Raw genomic sequence first — 25,975 nt, 5'->3', positions numbered from 1 at the left:
TTGTCGTTTTCACACCTTCACACTTCCTTATCTATCTATCTCCCTCCCCCTGACATCAATCGGATTGAGACTGAAGAAGGGTCTCGATCCGAAACGTCTCACATTCTTTCTCTCTAGAGATGCTGCCTGTCCTGATGAGTTACTCCAGCATTTTGTGCCTATCTTTTATTCTAACCTGCCAGTTATTCAGTATAATGGGTTTATAACAAGTGGTCTTTATAATGCCCAGCAATGAGCAGTCCTATCATGCTACATTTCAATCTCTTTAACAGTTATTCTCAGTTTATTCATTTAGTAGTTTAGTGGCAAAACATCTAATTGTGGACGCTTGTCAGCCTTGGTTCCTTCTGAGCAAAAGGAATGGTATGGTACATTATTTGCCACATGTATCAAGGTACAGTGAAATTCATTTTTGTATACAGTTCAGTACAAGTATCACTATACATAAGCACTTATTAGATAAGCATCTCAGATACAGTACGTGCATAGTAGTAGTTCACTGAGACAGTATACAGTGTCGCCAGTTTGGAGACATTTTCAAGTCCCAGTTGTTGCAAGTGCAGGGATCTTGATCTGAGGTTGAAGGTCTATATGCAAGTCCATACATAATCCCATAATGATCCCATAAAAATAGCTACCAAAAGGATAAGTCGGTTAAAATATGTAGTTTCATTTGAAGCTGGGAGGACATCCATGAATTCTGCTGCTCCTCTGCATTATTCCAGAAGTAATCACACTCCTTTCTCAACTGCCCTTTTCTCTTTCCCAATTGTGCCTATTCCACTTAATCGATATGTGCATTGGCATCATGATACCCAACCATTGAATACTTTCTGGAGATGATCAAAAGGTACCAATCAATAGCTTGTAAGTGTCATTTGTACGAAAACAATTATCAGGGATGAGTATTAGGAGCACTTGTTCAGGTGCAAAGATCAAGACTTATGGGAAAGCCTCATGCATGCAGTTTTGGGACAAATGCAAGGTTTGTCTTGTGTGCCGATAGTGAGGGGTTAACATCTGAATATCTGCAGACAAAATAATCAACTGGTCTCTCGGCCTGCTATTTTAATGCACTGGTAAAAGTGTTGCAACTGTATCTCCATGCCATATACAATCAACTGCAGCTCAATTTTGTGATAATCTTCTGGCTGATGTCAAGTTGTCCAAAAATATGTTAATGTACAGAAATTCACTCTTTAAGGCAGTGAATTTCATTTTACTGCTGGCCAACAAGTAGGTCATTCCACTACTTCAAAAAGTTAACACGAAAGGGAATTAATTAAGTTGTAAGGACTTATTATTGTGTAGTTTGATATAAATCTAGTTTGAGTTTTAATGAGTTCAAGGTTGTTGAGGTAATGAAATATATGTAAATAGATAAAACAGAGAAGTGATGCATGGAGGTCATGCCCACTGATAGTTCCTTGTACCATAGCTACTTCTAGAAAAGACTGAGTGTTCATGGTGCTCAAGAAATGTTGATGCCAGGCATTTATCTTCTTCCTCTTTCAGACAGTAATTATTGAGCTATCATTACAATTGATGATTCATTTAACATTTCCCTCATATTCAGTCAGAGGTTATTTATTGAAATGAAAAAGCCTAATTTTTCAGTTAGACACTCATCAGTCTACCCAAGTCATGTTATATCAGACTCTACTGTTCCCTGCTCCACGACCTCAATTCAAACAAAAAGGAAATGAGAAAAAAAAGGCAAAGCACATTCTGTGTTAAAAACGTCCTTCCAGAACTGGTTGACATGTTACCTTTGTTCTTAAATTTCGTATTTAAATATAGGTCAAAGACATTTGATTTTTAAAGCTTGGATGCAATGATTTTCTTATTTTTGTGATATTTTTGTGGTTAGTATTCATTGTGTATTGAGGAGAGCAACTAAGATCAGGCTTCAGATATCACCTTACCAGCAACTACTCTGAATGGTCACAGTGTATGACAGCAGTATAAAATAGATTACACTATTTTACTCTGTTGTAACATATCTAAAGATTTGCACCATTATATTCAAGATGCACTGATAAACTAGGGGCAAGATAAATGGATAATAATCAGATCTGAAAAATCGTTCAACTGATTTTATCATAACTCATTTGGTATATGGTTATATTGTTATCCACAAATTAATTAAATAGATGTACCTAAAGAGTGGAACATTCATCTGTTATCGAACATCACGAATGAAGGTGTGGGTCAGTCTTTGCTAATTATTCTTTTTGCACTAACTAATACAAAAGACACCCTCCTCAAATGTAAACTTTTTTTTCTCTACACAGCTTCTGCATTCACAGAGCGATACCTTGGATTGCCGTCACGAGATGCAAATATATATCAAGTGAGTTCAGGAAGGGAAATGTCCAAGTACCAATTTTATCATTTAACATTTAAGATAGAACAAAGCTACAATTCTGGCCAAACTAAAAAAGACATAAAAATTAAGCAATAAGCCCTCTTAGTTCTTCAGTGCCCCAGCACCTTATCTGGACTTCATGCTAATCCGTTACTATCCATACAAGCAAATTGTCAGGGTACAAGAGGCTCAGACGGATTTTTTAAATCCTTCCTCATCCACCCCAGGTATTACTGCCTCCTAAAGCTTCCATTAAAAAAAAATGTAATTGGTACCACAAAGCAGAAATATAGGGTTAACATTTCTCAAACAGGAGATGACACATCTACAAATATGTCATCACTTACATCATAGATTCCCTCTTGCTAAAGAGTATGCCATGAAATGGCTCCTACATTTATGTATTAAGGCACAATCTTGAAAATACAACAAGGTTGGGATGGATTCAAATTGAGAAACATAATCCTTGTGTCACTAAAATGCTTACCCGAAAGAAATAATCTTCCCTAATGTATTTTTTGACAGCTAATTCTACTCTAATCCTCATTTTATGCACTGTGATCATAAATCACAAATAAACAAGTGGAAATTCATTCTTTATTAGCTGAATAAGCAATGTAAGTTGACCTCCAATTCTGAAATTCATTATCATTGGTTTTGGAATGAAATTTAACAAGGAGAATGCACATTCGATCCACTGTTTTTTGCAACAGTTCTCCCTCCGTGATTCATATTATTACTTCACAAATAGAGTGAAAGGATCTATCACACTGTATTTAAAATAGATATTACTAACTCAGATTATCATTGCTTGCAGGAATCTAGTGTTCTACAAAATTCTAAGGAACTGAAAGATGTGAATTTTCTAATTATCCATGGGACAGCTGATGGTAAGACCTATACCACCTATCTCTCATATTTGAGTATATTAATGCTAGTCATCATCAAAATGATTTTAGATGTTTTCAGCTAATCTTTTCAAAATAATGGTTGTATCCATATTTTTGTTTGTTGAAAACATGGCTAATTGGTGCCACAGCAACGTGTCCCTTTACTGCACATTCCCCAGAAATTTAGAGGCATTACAAAATAAACCAACACACATATGTGCCTCATTACACTATAATATGTTATAATAGTCAAGGGGCAGGTGCAGACGCTAAAACCAGAGAAGATGATTGAAGAGTAGAAAGGTCTGAAGGTGGATAATTCACCTGAACAAAGATGGACTATACACCAGTGTTTTGAAAGAAGTGGCTGTAGAGATTGTGGAGGCATTTGTAGTGATCTTTCAAGAATCACTAGTCGAGAATGGTACTGGAGGACCAGAAAATTGTAAATGTAACTCCACTGTTTAAGAAGACTAGAAAATCACAAAATGTAACACCACCAAAAGAAAGGATATTATAGGCCAATTGGTAGCAATGATACAACAGTTTGAGAATTTAAAATTAAAGTCTGCAATTTATCCCATCAGATAAAGCATAAAAAGAAGTTTAATCTGACACCTAATTCACTTTCATATCTTCAGTATTAAAAAGGTTATGGCCATTTTCATACTCTGAAATTAGCATCTTGTTCCTATTGCTTTTCCATTGACTTAACACAAAAGCTGTGATCGAGGACAGTCAAAAGCCCATAATTTCCTTAAAAATTAAGAGAACTGAATTAAATTTTCAGTTATCATAGATTGAAGCATTCTGAAACAAATTTAAAACATCTTACTTGGATGACCTGAAATTAAAGCATATAATTAGTTAGTTACCTAATTTGGGTAAATTTCAAAATTGACCGTTGTGACGGAAATAGTAATAATCACACAGACTGCCTTGAAAATTCAAAAATGTGATATTCGCGAGATCAGAACTTTAATATTATTGCATTATATGCTGTAAGTCCGTGACAGATAGGTAAATAAATTACAATTTCTAGCAATAGACCAAGTCTTCATGCAGAAGATCAGTTGCTAGCTGGTACATTGGCATATCATAATCAGTAGCATCATCATACTCCTCAGATTGTAACCAATAAGCAACTCTGTACACCTTGTTTTTCCTCAACTTTTCAATTTTGGCATTGTAAACTACAAGTTTTTGCTCTTCAAACCACGCATGACGCCTTTCTGCCCACTACTTTTCCATTAAGAATGTCCTGTAGATCATCACATTTGGAGTAGTCAAAATTCGGATGATCTCTGCGAATGCTGTCTAAATCAGTCTCTTTTGCTGGGCATTTGGATTGACAATTTTGCATTTCTTCTTCGGAGACATCTGATTAAAATGTAAAGAAAAAAAAACACTGAACAGCATTAACAGAAACAAGTTATTATTTGCAGTTTTAGAAAAAAGGTAGAAATGATAAAGTTAAACTCTATAACAAATAGTAAATACCCAACAAAAAATCATATTCATCAGTTTCATCAAATCAATTAAATTCATCTAAATTCAATTACTAGATCTAAACATCTATCCATTACTTTAGAAAATGACATATTTTTTTAATAGCCTAAGTATCCAAATAACAAACTAATCCCATTCACACAAGAATTCACAATATAACATGATTTTAAATCTCACTGTCATGAATTTATATGCCAGATGGAAGGAATTTAATGTTTAATTCCCATAAATTAATCTAGAAACATCCAATCTCAATATAATCAAAATTATGTATTGTGTAAAAAATAATGTGACTAAAACTGTTGTGAATATTTAGAATAAAAATATTGACTATGGATAGACAATTACACAAAATATAGACAATTTAGATGCTCTTATGACATGATTGTCCAGAAAAAAATGAGGATTTAAATCATCATGCGAGTGGGTGTTTCTGGAATGTGATCGATTGGAACGTTGCCATTGCCGTGAATTTTAAGCCCACATTGGCCGGAAAGCCACTGCCGGTTCGTAGGGGCCCAAATAACATTTTTGCGTCGTAAAATTAGATTAAAGCCACCACAAGAAGCAAGATTATTTGTGAAATAAACTGCTTAACTTTTGTTTTGTCCTGATATTATGATCCGTCACATTGTAGGCGTCGAGGGCGTTCGAAGTTGCATTTTACTTTAATCCATCTACTCAATTGTCCAGCGAATTTTTTTTAATTAAAAAAAAACGGGAACGGAAGTCCGATCGATTTTTCTTTATTGACTAGCAGCCGGAGGAAATCCTTCTCCGACAAGCAATACAAACCTGTATTTTAAACCCCCCCCCCCCCCAAAGGCACCAAAGCCGCGCACACGGCCAGTGGCAGAACTGCAGCGCCGCTGAAGGTAGGTTTTGTAACATCACTACAATTAGCCTGATTTCAGTGGTTAGTAAGATTTAAGATCACATTATTAAGAATCTGTTGGAACTCTGAGGAAATAAATAGCAGAATAGACAATGTGGATGTTATTTACCTGGATTTTTAGAGGTTGGTTGGGTTGGCTGCCAGTGGTGCTCCACAGAAACTGTTACTTTTTACATTATATGTTAATGATGATGGAATTGATTGCTTTGTGGCCAAGTTTGCAAATGATATGAAGATTGGTGGATGGGGTAGTAGTGTAGAGGCAGCAGGAAGTCACAAGTTTATAGGAGTAGAATTGGGCCATTCCGACAATTGATTCCACTCTGCTATTCAATCATGGCAGATCTTTGCCTCCTAATCCCATTTTCCTGCCTTCTCCACATAACCCTTGACACGCATTCTAATCAAGAATTTGTCTAACTTCCTGAAAAATATCCACTGACTTGGCCGCCACAACCCTCTGTGGCAATGAGTTCCACAGATTAACTACCCTCTGACTAAAGAAGTTCCTCCGCACCTTTCTAAAAGAGCTCACGTTAATTCCAGTGGAAACATCCTTTCCACATCCACTCTATCTATGCCTTTCATTATTCTGCAAGTTTCAACCTCCTAAACTCCAGCGAGTAGAGGACCAGTGCTGTCAAATGCTCATCATCTGCAAACCCACTCATTCCTGGAATCATTCTTGTAAACTTCTTCTGAACCCTCTTTAGAGCCAGCGCATCCTTCCTCAGATATGGGGCCCAAATTTGCTCACAGCACTCCAAATTGCAGCCTGGCTAGTGCCTCGTAGAACCTCAGCATTACATCTCTTTTTTTTGCATTCCTGTCCTCTTGATATAAATGCGAGCATTTAATTTGCCTTCCTTACTACCGATTTGATGCAAATTAAATTTTTGGGAGATCTGCACCAGCACTCCCAAGTCCCTTTGCACCTTTGATTTCTAGATTCTCTCTCCATTAGAAAATAATCTACGCCTTTATTCTTATTACCAAAATGCATGACTCTACACTTTGCTATACTGATACTTATAAAATAAGCATAAGCTAAGGGCCTGTCCCACTTGGGCGTCACGCAGGTGGCACGCGAGGATTTTGAGAATCCCAAAATCCTGGGGCGCCGCGCAGTACCGCACGTCATGGCCTATGCCACCAGGCACGCCATGTGCACGTCACGCGTGCATCGTGACGCGTAAATGATGTCGCATAAATGACGCGCAAATGATGCCCAAGTGGGACAGGCCCTTAAAGATGGCTGCAATACAGGCCTGGCAGAGCATCACCAGAGAAAACACCCAGCAACTAGTGATGTTCAAGAATCGCAGAATTCAAGAAGTCTTTGCATGCAAAGGATAAGCAACAAAATACAGAACATGACAACTTTCATTTACATGATATTGCTGTGTCCAAAACATTATGGTGCCCTGAAATGGGGGACTATGTATAAACACTGCTGTAATTTCTACATAGCGAAACCAAAATTGATAAAAATGGCCTTTATTAAAATCTGACAATGTGCATTTTGAATTGAATTGAATTGAATTTCCTTTATTGTCATTCAAACCTAAGTTGGAACAAAATTTTGTACCATGCAGTCATGACAGAAAAAAGCAATGAAACACACAATGAACACAATTTAACACAAATATCCATCACAGTGAATCTCCAGGCACCTCCTCACTGTGATGCAAGGCAAAAAGTATTATCTCTTCCTTGCTTGTTCTCCCGCTGCGTCGAGGCAATCGAGGCTCTCAAGGTTGAAGCCCCCACCAGGTGATGGTAAATCCCACGGCCAATTCCAAGCACCCTGAACTGGCCGACTCAAACTCCGCGATTCAGGTTGGACGAAGCTGCCATCCTCCAGTCCAGCGGACGAAGCTGCCGTTGTGATCCCGATGTTATCGTCCACAGGGCTCGCGGCCGAAGCCTCCAAAGCTCCGAAGTCGTGTCACAGCCACAGCTCCACCACAGCCTCTGAAGTTCACAGGCTCTGCCACCGAGCCCCAAGGTCGATTCCAGTTGGAGGCCGCCAGCTCCATGATACCAGGCCTCAGCGCAGACGGAGACAAAGATACGATAAGGAAAAGGTCGCATCTCCGTTGAAGAAAGAGATCAAAAAAATGATTCCCCCACCCCCCACACATACACAACTAAAAATAGACTAAAACAAACACCCAACAAGACAAAAAGAAAACAGAAAAAAGAAAAGACAGACGGACGGCAGGTGAGCCGCAGCTGCTTGGGCAGTGCCACCATTTTAACCACTGTGATTTTTTCTATTACAAATCTCAAATTGTGAAGTACAGAGGCAAATTAATAAATGATAGGTCTTTGTCCCAAACATTATGGCGGGCACTGTACGTTTCTCAATTCAGGACAATAAGGCAGAATGAAGTAGGATGATAGCAGACCGCAAATCATATCCCTGACATTCAGAGAGAGAAGACCATATTAATAGACCATAACAAGTTTACTGCTGGACATGGCTGAATCAACAGTGATATATCTAATTCATCTCAAAAAGACAATGGTCTTTTCAAAGCCGGAGTATGGGAAAGTGGCAGTAGGGATAGGCAGGGTGGATATCTTTAACACCCCAAGATTGCCACCGTCAAATTCTGTAATCAGATCCTCACTATATTCTCCAAGCGAAGCTTCCTATGCTTTTAACTTAAAAATACTTAAAACCTAATATATTTTTTAAATCATGTAAATTAAAACCAATTCTACTTAAGGGAGTTAGCAATTAAATTGTATATTGAACAGATGATTCTGCAGTCCTGGTCATTCATTTGAGAAGCTGTATTAACAGGCAATTTTGTAACATTATCTTTAAATTGAGTGCCCTTTGAGTGAAATTTCCCTTTTGGGAAGAGAAAAAAACATTTAATTATTCCTATACGTAGAAGATTTACAATGTGCCAACCTCCCATAAGACCAGTAAAATACCTAGTGAAACATAAACACACAAACAATTGTTTTCAGCCTACGGCATAATTTCTTTGATAATCTGCCACCCTTTCATCACAATCACAATCACAATAATACTTTTTAGCCAAGTATGTTTTGCAACATGCGGGGGATTTCATTTGCCAAGTCAAGTCATACAAATCAAAAGCAACGGAACACACAAAATACATTTTAACATAAACATCCAACACAGTGACTCCTCCACATTCCTCACTGTGATGGAAGGCGAAAAACAGTTCAAATCTCTGCCCTTCTATGCTCTCCTGCAGTCAGGGGCCTCGAGCAAATTAAAAGAAAACTATGCAACCATTCTGCAATAGTTCAAAAGTGAATTAGCCGGCATTAAATATGTTTAATTGTAATTCCACTGTGAAACCAAATAAACAAACCAACCTTGAACCAGTTTTTCCCAAAGTGTAATTACTTGATCCATTTCCATTAGGGTAATACAATGGGCTTCAGAAGCCTCCAGTTTGAGAGAAAAATGTCATCCAGCATGTCTTCCCATTGATTCCTATTAAGATTTCTGTGGACCTGTAGTCAGAACAGAATTGATCTTGGCTATATGTCCAATAATTATATGGTCTACCTCCATTCACGGCCATGTGGCATTGAAAATGAACTGAACAGACTACAGCACATTAATATTTTCAGAGAGATTCCTGGAATATATTTTTCCCAATAAAGGAGTGTCAGATGAAAGCGATAAGAAGCCTGTAATGAAATCCTCAGATGTTCGAATCTATATTATACACTATTCATTATCTGTTGTTATAATGTGATAGTCATAAGCATAAAGGCAAAAGTTTTGCGCTCATTTATATTCATAGTGTTAGATGAAAGTAATGCAATTTTACTTTTATATAGACAAGAGCGCTTCTGAATATTTAATAACATTGCAAAAATGTAATGTATTGAATAAAATAGAAATAAAAGTTCCCGAGGCTTTGCCTCCTTTACGCAGTACATGCATTTTAAAAGGATAAACAAGAAAAGCATAGCACATAGCAGCAACATTCATATATGTAAGGTAGAAATAATCTCTTTATAATAAAGAAAGTAATAATATGGAACAAGGGGAAGGAAATGTGTAAACCTGAACTGTATTTGAAAGAGCAATCTATTGAGGAAATATTTCAAGGTAGCAAGGGCCAAAGCAAAATGGAAGAAACAGGGTAGATAATTCATGAGGATAGGGACTGAAGGATGAATAAATTACCACCAATTAATAAGAAAAGGAGAATATATTGATGTTAGAGATGCAAAGTGTCTGTCGGTACATAAAGATAATATTATTTATGTTCTTTAAGACAATCCTTTAATTGAAACTTTAAATAGCAAAATTGTGAGAGATGGACTGTATGTTTTGTTGAGAGAAGCTGTACGAAATTAGTGTGAGGAAGAATTGATCAAAGTCAGCGTTGAAAGTCGAGCAAATAAATCAATGGTCTTGATTTCATTCCAATGATCCATCCGTTTTATGTTAAGTTTGTGATTTTCTTTAAAAAATAGGATAAAATCCTTGATTATTCTGCTGAATTCCAGATAAGTCTTAGCGAGACCCTAATCTGTCATTTTAATGGATTCAACAATGCACAGACAATTTCCCAACCAATTTTCTCATTTCCCGCCACTAAACTTAAATAAATAATTAGCGCCATTATGAAATGAAAGGAGAGAATTAACCCGGAGGATATTTCAAGTGGCCATTTTGTGTAATTCTTCTGAAAGCTAGCATTATTTCATCTGCGTATTTATTTTATACATAGTATATTTGTTTTAGACTTTACTAAGTGGTATTTAAAGCAAATGTTTGCTCTTGAAACTTGAATTTTTAGATGAAAAGAAACTATGCCTTTATGTTCAAAAGAAAAGAGGAAATTAGTTAAATTGAAAATTTGTATAGCTGAACATTTTAAAGAAATATTTTAACATTGATATTGGTATATTAATGCCATCAGATACAGTGAAACCCCTTGCATGCTATGCAGTCAAATCCTATCATACATGAGTACAATCTGGCCACACGCAAGCACAACAGGTATTGTAGAACAATCATCATGTACCAGCTACAGAGAAAGTGTGGATAAAAAAAATAGCACAAGAGCCGCAATGAGGGAGGTTAGGAGATCTCAATTAAAGGTTTAAAAGATTTCAAAGGTCTTTTATTGACACATGTACCAATTAAGGTACAGTGACATGCGAATTACCGCACAGCCATACGAAAAAAAAGCAACAAGACACACAACTACATAAAAGTTGACAATCATCCACCACAGCAAATTCCCCACAACAAAGTCAATCCCTGCATTCTGAAACCACTTTGCTACTGGATTCCTCTGGATTATGACAAATGACCTTTTCTAACTAAGACAGATAGCTTTTCACACAACTGCATCTAAATCAGTAACCAATATGTTATTGAAGAATGAATCCCTTAGAAAATATGCAACTCGAGTTATCTCGTTCCACAATTTGCAATTTCCATTCATAAAATCAATGCTACAGTGCATTCAGAAAGTATTCAGACCCCTTCACTTTTCCACATTTTGTTATGTTACAGCCTTATTTTAAAATGGATTAAAAAAAATTTTTATCATCAATCTACACACATTACCCCAGAATGAAGAAGCAAAAACAGGTGTTTAGAAATGTTTGCAAAGCAATTAAAAATAAATAACTGAAATATCACATTTACATAAGTATTCAGACCCTTTGCTATGACACTCAAAATTGAGCTTAGGTTCACCCCATTTCCATTGATTATCCTTGAGATGTTTCTACAATTTGATTGGAGTCCACCATTGGAAAATAAAATTGACAGTGCATGTCAGAGCAAAAACCAAGCCATGAAGACAAAGGAATTGTCTGTAGACCTCTGAGACAGGATTGTGTTGAGACACAGATCCGGGGAAGGGTATAAAAAAAATGTCTGCAGCATTGCAGGTCCCGAAGAGCACGGTGGCTTCCATCATTCTTAAATGGAAGAACTTTGGAACCACTAGAACTCATCATAGAGCTGGCCGCACGGCCAAACTGAGCAAACGGGGCAGAACGGCCTCGGTCAAGGAGATGACCAAGAACCCGGTGGTCACTCTGACAGAGTTCCAGAGTTCCTCTGTGGAGACGGGAGAACTTTCCAGAAGGACAACTATATCTGCAGCATTCCACAGATCAGGCCTTTATGGTAGAGTGGCCAGACAGAAGCCACTCCTCAGTAAAAGGCACATGACAGCCCGCTTGGAGTTTGCCAAAAGGCATCTTAAAGGGCCTGTCCCACTGACGCAACTTTTTAGCAACTGTCTTCGATCTTCAAGCTCGGGGGCACTCGGTTGAAAAACCGCGAGCTGGATCGACCGTCATCGATGAAACCGCGAGCAGGATCAGACACACACACACACACACACACACACACACACACACACACACACACACACACACACACAAACACACACACCAAAACACACACACACACACACACACACACACACAAACACACAAACAGACAACAAACACACACACACACACAGCAAAGGCGGGGGCCAGGGAAAGTGGGGGAGCACTGTCTGAAATTCACATGGTGCAAAGCCAAGGTGAAATCCGCGATGAACAGGAAGGTAAAAGATGGCTAGCACCACTGCGGCGACCTAATTCAAAGGTGTTTTGTTTTTTTTCAAAGGTATTTGATTAGTCACATTCACATACACCCAGGTGTAGTGAAGTGAAATGCTTTTTGCCATTTTGCAGCACACAAAAAAAGAATACAGACATAACACCAATGAGAGTTTTAAACACATAGAACATCCCCCCACAATTGCTCCCACCATGAGGGAAGGCACAAAGTCCAGTCCCCAACCCTAGTTCACCCATAGTCGGGCCTATTGAGGCCTCCACAGTTGCCTCTACGGAGGACCGATGTTCCTGGCCGTTCTCGCTGGGTGATGTTGCGTCCGGAGAGTCCTCCCAGCGGCCTGGGAACCCTGGAGCGGCCGCTTCCGCACTGGAGGCCGCGGTTTCCGAAGCCAACAAGGCCGCGCCGGTTGGAGCTCCACAACTGGCGATCTCGTCGCGAGATCCCAGGCTCCCAGAGTAAAGTTCAGCGCCGCCGCCCGCAGCTGGTCGCTCCACAGACCCGCAGCTCCGCGATATTTTACCCGCCGGTCTCAATTTGTGAGTGTAAAAGAGTTTGCGCTCAACTCAAACTCGCAGTATGGTCGACACGTGGTCCTAGGAGGTCACTGTAACTCTCCTTCATGCTCAACAAAAGTTCACGCATACTCGCAGCCTCAGTTTGGTCGAGGAAAATTTTTCAGCATGTTGAAACATTTTCCGCAAGTAAAAATTGGTCGGCATGGTCCTTTTGAACTCGTAGTGCAGTGGAGTGGGCTAGGTGAACTCGCTAGGCAGTTGAGGTAGCCATAGGCAATCTCCTTTGCTGACCGGGCATTTTAATTGGCTCATTGGAGTTTTCAAAACCAAGGAAAACCAACCGGTAATGTTAAATGCCCGCTAAACTTTATTAAAAGTTGTCTGGCTTCTTAAAATTGTCTCCACTCCTTCTCCCCCCCCTCTTTCTCTCCCCCTCTGTGCTCGCTAAAGAACTTACCTTACACTGTGCCAGCCATCTTTTACCTTCCTGTTCATCACGGGTGTGAATTTCAGACAGCGAATCCACACTTTCTCTGGCCTCCGCCTTTGCGATGTGTTGTGTGTGTGTGCGTGTGCGTGTTTATTGTCGATCCAGCTCGCGGTTTCATCGCTGACGGTTGATCCAGCTGGAGGTTTTTCAGGCGAGTGCCCTCGAGCTTGAAGGTCGAAGACAGTCGCTGAAAATTTGCGTTAGTGGGATAGGCCCTTAAAGTACTATCAGTTCATGAGAAACAAGATTCTCTGGTCTGATGAAACCAAGATTGAACTCTTTGGCCTGAATGGTAAGCGTCACGTCTGGAGGAAACCAAGCAATGCTCATCACCTGGCTAATACCATAACTACGGTGAAGCATGGTGGTGGCAGCATCATGCTGTGGGGATGTTTTTCAGTGGCAGGAACTGGGAGAGTAGTCAGGATCGTGGGAAAGATGAACAGGGCAAAGTACAGAGAGATCCTTGATGAAAACCTGCTCCAGAGCGTTCTGGACCTCAGACTGGGGCGGAGGTTCACCTAACAGGACGACCCTAAGCACACAGCCAAGACAATGCAGGAGTGGCTTTGTGACAAGTCTGTGAATGTCCTTGAGGGGCCCAGCCAGAGCCCGGAACATTTCTGGAGGGACCTGAAAATAGCTGTGCATCGACGCTCCCCATCCAACCTGACAGAGCTTGAGAGGATCTGCAGAGAAGAATGGGAGAAATGACCCAAATACAGGTGTGCCAAGCTTGTAGCGTCGTACCCAAGAAGACTTGAGGCTGTAATCGCTGCCAAAGGTGCCTCAACAAAGAACTGAGTAAAGGGTCTGGATACTTATGTAAATGTGATATTTCAGTTATTTCTTTTTAATTACTTTGCAAAAATTTCTAAACACCTGTTTTTGTTTTTTTATTATGGGGTATTGTGTGCAGATTGATAATAAAAAATTTAATTTAATCCATTTTATAATTAGTCTGTAATGTAACAAAGTGTAAAAGTGAAGGGGTCTGAATACTTTCAGAATGTACTGTATATGATACTGCAAATAGCAGTAATCATATGACAGAAATGTTATGAATGCTGGGGTTGATGAGGAAATGGATGCTAATTTAGGCTGCAGGATGTGGCATGTTCTATGTTAGCCAGGTAACTGGCACTACTGTCATGTGCGGATGTGGCGTCGAAGGATGAGAAGCCAAAGCGAAGAAGTGGAAGCCAAATAACCGAACAGAAACGATGCTAAAAAGCCCACTAACAGAACGGACGCAACGCCAAATAACGGACATGATGTCACCGGGGGGCAAGACTTGTCAGCGATTGGTCCAGACACCGGCGTTCATCACAACACTGGCCGGGGAGACGGGAGGATGACTGGGCACTCTGAACCCGAACACCAAGGTGTAAGCGGCCGAAGGAGCGCATCCCTCAGGACAGCCCCCACTCTCGGTCCCCCCCCCCCGCCCTTTCAGTTATTTGGCTTTTCTACGTCATTTCCGTTCTGTTGTTTGGCTTCCACTTCTTCGCTTTGGCTTCTCGTCCTTCGACACCAAGTCTGGGTACCCAATACTGTGCTGTATCGGGTCATTTCTTTGCTATTTGTAGGAAGGAACTGCAGATGCTGGTTTAAACCAAATATAGACACAAAATTCTGGAGAACTCAGTGGGACTTTGCTATCGTTGTAGGTGATCTTTATCTCTTCATGGAAAATTGTTAATGATGGCACTTGCTCTTCCTTTTACTTGCAGATATAGCATAATGTTGAATTTTAATAATAATAATAAATACTTTATTAATCCCCTTATTCAGGAGAAATTCAGATGATGTATGGATGGGAATTTAATTCCTTTGTCTTAATCGTTAATATATATTGTCAATAACTGGGGTCCCAGCACTGAGCCATGCGGCACCCAACTAGTCACTGCCTGCCATTCTGAATAGGACCTGTTAATTCCAATTATTTGCTTCCTATCTGCCACCCAGTTCTCTATCCATGTCAATACCGTACCAATACCATGTGCTCTAATTTTGCACACTAATCTCTTGTGTGGGACCATGTCAAAGGCTTTTTGAAAGTCTGGATACACCACATCCACTGGCTCTCCTTTATCCATTTTACTTGTTCCATCCTCAAAAAAATCCAGAAGATTAGTTAAGCATGATTTCCCCTTCATAAATCCATGCGGACCTTGGCCAATCCTGTCACTACTATTATATCTTTAATAATCAACTCAAGCTTCTTCACCACTACCAATGTAAGGCTAACGTCTATAATTTCCTGTTTTCTCTCTCTCTCCTTTCTTAAAAAGTGGGGTTATACTAGCTATCCCTCCAGTCCAAATGAAGCGATCCAGAGTTTATAGAACATTGGAAAATTATCACCATTGCATCGACGATTTCTAGGGCCATATCCTTGAGTACTTTTGGAATGAAGATAGTCAGGCCCTGGAGATTTATCTGCCTTCAGTCCCAATAGTTTGTGGATTAATGTGGATTCCCTTCAGTTCCTTCCTCCCACAAGATCCTCGGTCCCCTAGTATTTCTGGGAGAATGTTTATGTCTTCCTTAATGAAGACAGAACCAAAGTACTTGGTTAACTGGTCAACCATTTCCTTGTTTCCCATTATAAATTCACCGGTTTCTGACTGTAAAGGACCTACATTTGTCTTTACAAATCTTTTGCTCTTCACAAATCTATAGATGCTTTTATAGTCAGTTTTTATATTCCCCGCAAGCTTTCTTTCATTATCTATTCTCCCCACCACCCCTCTTCATTAACCCCTTTATACTCCTCTGTTGAATTCTAAATTTCTCCCAGTCCTCCGGTTTGCTGCTTCCTCTGGCCAATTTACATGCCTCTTCCTTGGATTTAACACTATCCCTAATTTCCCTCATTAGCCATAGTTGACCCGCCTTCCACGTTTTATTTTTATGCCAGACAGGGATGAACGATTTTTCAAATTCATCCATAAGATCTTTAAATCTTTAAGATCTCGTTGATGGCAGTGGTCTTGGATGGGTCCGGTCTGAGACCATCACTGGTGAAAACGTGGCCGACATAGTTGACTTCTGTGACACAAAATCTGCATTTTAGGGGGTTAAGCTTGAGGTGGATGTCTTTGGCACGATCTAGTACTTTTTTTAGATTGGCATCATGTTCAGCCATGTCGTGTCCGACAACATGTATGTCATCGACAATGATGGCACATGGATACCCCACAAACACTATTCCATTGTGCACTTCCTCTACTGCGCGCATCGGGTAGTGTGGCCGTTTGATCGCTGTGTTTAGGTCGCTGGGATTGATGCAGATTCGGATTTCTTCCTTGTTGTTCTTTGTTGCAACCACCATGGAGGAAATCCAGTCGGTCAGATCAGTAACTGTAGCAATGACACCCAGTGACACCATCCGCTGGAGCTAATTGTATACTCTGTCACGCATAGCATGCGGGATACAGTGTGGTGTTCGGACCACAGGTGTAACATTTGGATCAGTGGTGATATTGTACTTGATGGGCAGCTTTCCAAGCTTGTCGTCAAATAGTTCTTTGTATTGTGAGAGTATCTGCTGAGTGGAGACCTCAGTGGGAGAGATGTGATGGACAGCAGGCCCAAAGGCCTAGATCCTAGCATGCGTTGATGCCAAGCAGGGTTGCAGAATCCCCCAGAACAATTAAAAACATCAGTTTGTGAGCTTGTGACTCCACATTGCAATTCAGTTCAGTTTATCCAAGTGGGATCAGTACCTCTCCCCCATTAGCTCGTAACGTAGCCATAGTATTTTCAATGCATTCAGTATTACAAATTCATTTAAATTCAGATAAAGACATGACATTACATTTCACACCAATGTCAATCTTTGCAAGTGCAATGTTGTTGTTAACGAGGAGAGAGACTTCAGGGTCAAGTTGCTTGTTAGTGGAAGCAAGCAGGGAGTGAATGTCTGAACTGTTATCTTGGCTCGCAGGGAGGGGAGCTTTCAGCTCTTGGAATTCATTATCAATAGGTTCATGTTTTAACAGGTGGACATTTTGTCATGGGAACGAACGAGCCGTGCGAGAACGACATTTCATGAAGTGGTTAAATTTCTTATAGTGGCAAATTGTGCCGTATGCAGCACAGTATTCGTGACGTGGAGCATGGGAGCCGTTACAGTTGGAGCACCGTTCGATAGATCTCTGAGGCTGCCAGGATGGGGTGGGTTGTGGATGCCGGTTACGATAGGAGGTGTCGGTAGCATTAACATTGAACTGGGATCGTGGCCCAGAGCCCAAAGACCTTGTGTGGGAAGTCATGAGTTCAGCGATTCTGCAAGCATGTTCAGCTCGATCCAAAGTCAATTCAGTATCACAAAGCAATTCGTCTCATACCTTGCAACTGAGTAAACTTCCTAGGAGTTTGTCACGGATGAGATCTTCACATAAATCTCCGAAACGGTAGCGTGCAGCCATGTGTTTTAAATCACTAAGGAAGTTCTCAATAGGTTTTCTTTGCTGTTGGAAGCGAGCAAGAAACTTAGTATGTTCAATTATGGAATTGGCTCGAAGGTCGCATAGCTGTCTGAACTTAGTGAGCAGAACTGCAGGGTCATTGATAGTTTCAGCAGGCACCGCAACCTGGTTGTTGTGATCCATAACAGCAGGTGCATAGTTAAAACGCTCTGCCAACTTCATTGCTTTAGGGCCAGCAATATTAAGTAGGATAGAGGCATGCACATCAGGTGGAGTGTTGCGATGAGCAGCACGAATGTAATGGTTGTAGTCGCGCTCAAAGATGCGCCAACGTTCAGCGATGTCCGAGTCAAAGATTAGAGGATCTGGACGGTGAAGTGAGCTAGCCATGGTGGCGATAGCGAGTATACAAAAACAAACGAGGTAGACAAAATAAAAACTGATATACTTAAATGCAGAGTGGGTAGGCAAGCACTTCTTGACACCATGTAAATGACCTAGTCATTCGCACAACATGGTAGAACATAGTTTATTAAAAATCACTTACAGTACACTTCAGCATGTTGTTATAGCAAGCGTATCAACTATTCGACTGCCAGCATGAGCTGAGTTCTACTAATATAAACTGCATGGTAGGCGGAGCTTCTACTAATAAAGCACTACAATTGGTTAGTGTGGACATACGTCAAGACGGCACATAGAGAATCACACTACAGATGGCACAGCATGCATGGCCTCAGCAGGGAATTGTCAGTATCTGCATAGTATTCCATGGAGCCCTGTAGAGTATAACAAAGCATGGAGGAAGTTGTTAGCTATTATGAATTATTTTTAAAGCTCAGATCTACCTCTGCCAACAGTTTAGAATCATCAACATTTTCTGATATCGCAGTTACACATCTCAAACTCAAAATTAGTAATACATGTTATGAATAACAGTGGTCCTGGCACTGATCCATGTGGAATAGCACTTATCCATTTTGCTCCAATATGAATAATTAATATTGTTAATCTTTGCTTCGGTATGTTTGTTAACAAAAAGCTAGACAACACAATCCAGTTAATTGCACTTCATTGGTCTACTCTTCATCATCAGCAAGCCTTTGTTATCACCAATACTTAATCAATGGGTTTTGCCAAGACTAATGAAGTCCTGACCATACAATAGTTTTAATCCAAACATGAATAAGAGGTGGTGAATTCAGTATGCAAGATAAAAAGAATTGCTCTTAAAATTAAGGCATTGGTTGATCAACATAACATCAGGGAACATCAATAAAATTCTGGTATCAAGCCCTCAAAGGAAGGCGGCTCTAGGACAAAGGTGCAGAAACCCAAAACATCACTTATCCATGTTCTTCAGAGATGCTGCCTGACCCACTGAGTTACTCCAGCACTTTGTGTCTTTTTGTGTAATGGATCACATCTGCAGTTCCTTGTATCTGCAGAAATTACTTCATCAATTAAAATTTAAATTAAGATGTTCACTGATGATTGCATAATGTTTAAATCCATCATAGTTCCTCAGACAATGAAACAGTATGTGCCTATAATGCAACACGGCAATGAGTCGGGCTGATGAGTAGCAGGTAACATTTGCACAGCACAATAGAAAAGAATGGCCATCTGCAATGAATTAATGTCTAATCACCAACCCTAGACATTCAATAGCATTACCATTGTTAAAGCCCTCATCATTAATGTCTGAGTATGAAGAAGATTTGGATGTTTGCAGGTGAGGTGGAGTGAGGAGAGGTGATCATAAACTCATCTAGGCCAACTGCATAAATGCAACTACTAAAATAGCAAGTCAGACGAAGGGACTATCCTGGCATTAATGATTCCCCAAAAGATTTCCACCATTTGCAAGAGAACCTGGTAACCTTGATTAGCATATTTCCAACACCACTGAAACACTGGATGCTATTATGGACAAAACAACTGCCTTGAATGGTACTCTATCATCTGCTTCCAACCCCAGGGGCCAATGGTTGTAATATGCACCACCTACCAACTGAAACTGTGCCCTGAGAACAGCATCTCCCAAATTTGAAATCTCTACTACTACGAAGGATAATAGTCTCGGGTGCATTGAAATATGATGACCTGCTAGTTCCTTCATTAGTCACACACCATTTTTGGAAATATGTTGCTATGCTAATCGCAGATTCCTTGCCCTTCAGTACCCTGACAACACTTTTACCAGAAAGACTGCACTGTTGCAAGAAGATGACTTCCTTCCCATCCCTGCCTTTTTTTCTTTGGAATTGACAGGTTGAAATGAATGTTTCTTCAAGTACTTTCTTCTCTCCACAAATAAAGAGAGAAACACATGGAGAGATAGTAAACAAGGAAACATTTCTGCAACTCACGCAATACAAGTGAGCCAGTAGACAATTAGGAGAATCTTGAATTAAAGTACGTTAGAATGCAAAATACAATATTCTAGATTTAACAGACTTTCGATGAGGATGATGATTATATTTGCGGTAAGATTGGATTTATTAACATAGGAGTAAATTGGATATTGATGAATCTTGGTCACTTTAGCAAAGCCACAGTAAAAATTGAACTCGGGTTTTGTATTTCCAGTTTCAGCTTGAATCAGCTGGGAAATTAAAAGACTTGAAGCTTTTATAACCAGCATTTAACAGATTTATGTCTACCTCAATGACCTTGATAATTTAATAAATTTTAAAATTATATGTATAATTAAATTAGATTCACTTAGAGGCAATTTTATTAGATTTGGTGCAATCTGCTTTGACGAATGATGAATAAAGATCAGATTTACTTTGTACTCAATGTTTTATTGCTTTTTTTGCAGCAAATGTACATTTTCAGCACACAGCAGAGCTGATACAACACTTGGTTAAAGCTGAAAGAAACTACACTATGCAGGTATTATGTTTATAATACTTGTAAATTTATATTGAGAGTGTAACACCAATAGGTTTAGGTCAATGAACAGTGTATCCTTTTAAACACTGTAATGCAATATCACCTTATTCCTCTTTGAGTCCCTTGGCTTTAATGATATTGTCCCTTCATTTTTGTTTCTGTTTGGAATAACATTAAAACTATGTTTTACAAAGACATAAGGTGTTAAAATTTGGTAACTTACCTCACAAACTGCAAACAGTTTTCCTTCCACCGATGCTGTTTGACCCGCTGAGTTCCTCTAGCATTTTGTGTTTGGCTCAAGATTCCAGATTCTGCAGTCACTAATAATTGTGCCTATTATAACTTTAACACCCATGCATTGTCCAATTTGAAATAAAAAGTTTACTAATGTATTCAAATACCATTTCATCGTGTCTCACATTATTCCTTTAATTATTATACAGATTTACCCAGATGAAGGCCATTTTATTACAGATGAAAAAAGCAAACTTCATATGTACAGTGCAATCCTCAACTTTTTCAGAGAGTGCCTCAAGCAAGAAACGCATAAATTACAGAAAGTACCAGAGGAGGATGAATAAAATCCAACAGTTAAAAAAAAGTAAACTCTAAGTATCTTTATAAAGACAAAACTAACAGTCTGGAACACTCAAAACCCAGCATTAAAGACCACTGTTAGTGGAACATGGAAGTACTTAGGCAGCTACAAGAAATTTACGGGGACAGCACATTAGAGATTAAGAATCCGATAACTGGCAAAAAGGACTTGACATTCATGTGCCAGGTCCAAGAATATTTGCAAAGGAGCAGAAAAACTGTTTTGGGAGTGCATCAACCTGTTAGTACACTTTAAAGAAGCAGAATCCAATTGTGCAAACTTCATCCACACCTTCAGCTTTTATGCATGTGTGTTTTATTTGGCCTCACTGCTGTATATGTTAATAATAGTTGAGGTGTGAACAAACATTCAAAATACACATTTATTTTCTTTTTAATTTTGTACTATCACTCGCACAAAAATGTGGCATAAATTATGATGTGCATCCTTTTGTCAAACATTGTGATTTGCATATTTAAAACTTCCAAATTCCCTTGCATCTCATTTTATCATGATAAATAAAAGAATTTATACAATTCTCTTTAAAGGTAAAATGTTTTTGTAAAAATAGCTGTGGTATTGTCTTTCACTATTTGTAATTGATTACACAGTAATTCACCATTACAAAAATCTTGATTTTCAAGATATATATTTCAATTATCGCTGACGGTATAATAATATCAATTTAGGAAAGATCATGTCTTCATCATCAGGCAATAAAACGTCGTGATAAGATTTTTATTGGCATATTGCCACAACCATAAATGAGAACATAAGGACTTGTGTGATTCCCTTCTCTGCAACTAGGTTATTTACCACATCTGGTTTCATAAAATATACAAAAACTAATAAATGATTTAGTAACCTCCATCTATTGGATTTTGCCCAAGAGAAAAACCATCGGATAGATGATATTTCAATGAGTCATCATTAAAATCTCTTCCAGATTCTCTAATTATTGGTGCATCTTCCAGTATTCATTATTCAAGTAGTGATTAGATCTACAACAAGAAACAACATCAATGTAACAAGATGGGAATTAACAGCATAGAAATATGCAATTCAGTAACTGTATCAATAGTCATTATGGCCGTAAACTTTGGCCTTGTCAGAGTGTCCTTCTGTGGAACCAGAATGGAAATTATTCCTGGTATTACTTCTAACAATTCCTTATTATAGTTTAGTGTGATTAAATAATTTATCAATGTTCAATCCACAAATTTTCATGTTCAATGTTCACGATAGATTGCATCAGCAGCATCTCAATAGCTGCAAGTGTGCCATCATGTGGCTAAAACATTGCAGAACATTGATAACTATACAAGACAGAATTTTGAAAAGTAAACCAGTTCTTCACACCTTTCATAATGCTAATTTTACATTTGTAAATATGTAGAATATATATATTTTTTAAAAGCTTTTAAGAAAAGGTATTTTATTTTATGTTATTACCAAACCAAATATTATAGTTCAAAAGAAAAAATCAATTGCCAATCTTATATTATTTTCTTCCTTCACCCTTGCAATCAATTATATTTTACTATGATTCAAAAGTTAACAGAGGAAAGAGTTTGAAGCTGACATTTAAGTTATCTGGTACAATATTTTTCAAGAACTAATACTTAAGTAGGTACATCGGACATTATTGAGTAACATAAAAATAAAATACCACTCATGATTTGATGTGTATTCTGTTGATACCTAAAATGGATTATTTTAAATTGCTGACAGTGCTTTATTTTAGCTGCATCAATAGCAAGAGATACAGTAATTATAGAGAAAGGCATAAATAGAAATAAAATAGCAAATACTGTACTTTCTCTGCTTGTTAAGAGAAGATTCCTGAGACAGTATTTTAGCATACTCCCTTTCACTGTAGATAGCTCTTGTCCAAATCACCCTACACGAACCTGCTATTATTCGACAATAAAGTGCCACAGAGCAAATAGACACTACCAGGCTGACATTAAAATATTTTCCATAATGCATTGAAAATTGTTTATGACAACAGGTCACATTGTAATTGTATCTATAATAGAAAATAATAACATTGTAAACTATCCTTGTAAGAGCAGAGCAGCAAAATTATATAGTCAACTTGTTAACTCAAAATTTGGTTTAGTTTGAGAATATTATTGTCACATACACCAAGATACAGTGACAAGCTTTTGTTTGCATGCTATTCAATTAAAACAGATCATACTATATACTAACGTCACCTATTTCCTTCGCTCCATAGATGCTGCTGCACCCGCTGAGTTTCTCCAGCATTTTTGTGTACCTTCCATACTATATGAATGTTTAGTTAGGCCAAACACAAGTACTTTTGCTTGAAAATATTCAAACGATTAAATTATTTGAATTAACTAATTTAAATAAAACAGCTTGGGGGTTCATTGTGGGGGTTTTATTAGCTTGATTTATCTGAACATAGAACAGTAAATGCAAATGAAATAAACTCCAAATTAACATGACCATGATGTAAATTTTCCTTTCCATATGATAAAGAGTAACTAACAAATTAAAATAAAAAACTCAAACTGCTCTAAACCTTATCTTGTCTACAAATGCACAAGAACGTTTGGGAATCACCCAGATATAACTAATGATATTCCACATTTAATGACAATGTGTTTTATACCTTTTTATTCACATGCTTACATCAGAAGCAATGGTTGAAGGTTTCTTCCAAAAGCAACTGTAACTGCATTAACGTCTTCCACCTATATCCATGATCCGCAATCAGGGGACGACACTTGCGGTGATCCATTGCAGATTTCGCTGGTTCTGTATTGTTGATGCCCTCTTCCATTGGGCCTGTGAAGGGTGATTTCAACAAGTCAAGTTAGAATTTCAAATCAAACTAGAATGTTTTTTTCCGGACAACATATCTGGATGCAGAAATTAAGGATTTGCCTTAAAATTCTAATTATTTTACGAAAAGCAAAATATCTGGACAGGCAAATAGGACAAAGGCAAAACCTGAACTGTCATAAACAGGTAAGTCAACCAATTTGTAAATGCTATTCTGAGAGGAAAGCAAACAGATTTATTTCAGCTTTGGCTCAGCTGGCAGCAATAATTGATAGAAAGATCTTTATTAAACAGCTCATTCAATTGTTTACCAATTATTTTGGAGTAAATATAATCATGCAATAAATTAACAACAAACAGGCATAGACTACGGCAGCGCATCATGCAATGGAGGAGGATTTCACCGAACACAACTTTCAGATATGTTTTTTAACGAACAAAATAACAACGTCTAAGAAAAAATACACTTTAGTACAAAAAGACTTAAGGAAAGTTTAGCTGATTGTCCTGAGGAATGCCAACAGATACATTTATCATTGAGCTCAGGACTCGTGTTCAAGTCGGCATGAACATGGAAATCTCTTACTTCTTTACAATAGATCAGCAATGATTTCCCACCCATTGTATTGGAGGACTCCTCATTATAAGGGCAAGAGTGTAAATTCCCTGCAGCTTTGCAGCAGACCCTAAATATGTGATTTAAGTTCCAATCTGACAAAAATGAAGACTTGGCAGGAAGGAGAATTCTAAGAATCAATAGCTTCGCGCTCCCAAGGAATAGTGTTTACTGCTGAATGATTTCAAATTTCTTCATAATGTCATTGTTTATAAATAACTAGTATAACATTTTAATTAAAAGCATTTAACTTTTAAAATGTTAATGTGACAAATAGTTTTGAGCTAAATATGGGAAAAGCATTAACCATAAAAAACATATTTCCAGACAAATTTGTTCATGTAATATTTCATGTATATTTTATATACACCGCTAATAGTCCTGCTATTAAATACACTTTAATATGTTTATGTACACCATGATTTTGAAAGAGCAATAATAAGAAAGATGTTTCTATGATAAATTTCAAGATGTAATATTTCCCAGGATGATTAGCCTGGGTACTGTTGAGCACAATGCACCATATCTTCACTGGAACTGCAAGTATGCTACAAGTAACATGTTCATGTTTGCGCAATAGTGGTGTTCTATAAAGGTGGTATATAACTTCCTGTAAAACTTCTTGGAAAAACATGGAAAAATATTAACATTTATTTGAGAAGCTTGGAAAAATAGATAGGTTTTAAGTTTTTTTAAAAGCTACCTTTCATCCAACTCAAGGCAGAATTGCAAATGTTGGAGAAATTAGGTACAAGAATCATGAAGTGGACAGAAATGGAGACTAAAATTCTCTATCTATCTATATCTATCATATCATATCATATCATCATCATTCAAGAGTTCAAGTGACATTTATTATCACATGCACCAATTGGTACAGTGAGATTTGAGTTACCATACAGCCATACGAATAAAAAGAACACAATACATGATAGAATTTAACATGAACATCCCCACACAGCAGAATCAATGTTTCCCACTGTGAAGGAAGGCAATAAAGTTCAGTCCTCTTCCTGTTTGTTCACCCGTGGTCGGGGCCTTTGAGCTCACCTCAGTCGTCGCTACGGGCGGCCCAACGTTTCAGGCCCCCTCGCCGGGGTGATCGGAGCTCCGTCGTCGGAATGGAGGACACTCTCAGTGGCTTGGAGTTTCCGAATCGGCCACTTCCTACCGGAGACCACAGCTCCCGAAGTTCACAGGCCGAGCTGGACGGAGCTCTAACATTGGTGATCCTCGGCAAAGATCCCAGACTCCGTGATGTTAAAGTCAGAGCCGCCTACAGGCCCTAAACTCCGGAGGTGATCCCCGGTAAGGCATCGTCTGCTCCGCGATGGAA

The 25,975-nt window shown here is 38.6% G+C and overlaps 1 protein-coding gene across 1 annotated transcript in view; it reads left to right on the top strand.

Annotated features, from left to right (window-relative positions):
* The window catches only part of LOC129699148 (inactive dipeptidyl peptidase 10-like), a 657,345-nt gene extending 634,845 nt beyond the window's left edge, over window positions 1-22,500 (top strand). Inside the window, exons 23-26 of the mRNA XM_055638816.1 lie at window positions 2,295-2,353; window positions 3,186-3,258; window positions 20,535-20,608; window positions 21,055-22,500. Coding sequence (XP_055494791.1) covers window positions 2,295-2,353; window positions 3,186-3,258; window positions 20,535-20,608; window positions 21,055-21,192 — 344 coding nt within the window. The 3' untranslated portion in view covers window positions 21,193-22,500. The remainder of the gene's footprint in view (window positions 1-2,294; window positions 2,354-3,185; window positions 3,259-20,534; window positions 20,609-21,054) is intronic.
* The last annotated feature ends 3,475 nt before the right edge of the window (window positions 22,501-25,975 follow it).

The sequence above is a fragment of the Leucoraja erinacea genome, chromosome 7 (assembly GCF_028641065.1).
Source record: "Leucoraja erinacea ecotype New England chromosome 7, Leri_hhj_1, whole genome shotgun sequence".
In the NCBI taxonomy this organism is placed as follows: Eukaryota; Metazoa; Chordata; class Chondrichthyes; order Rajiformes; family Rajidae; genus Leucoraja; species Leucoraja erinaceus.
This window is presented reverse-complemented; position numbering and strand designations above follow the sequence as displayed.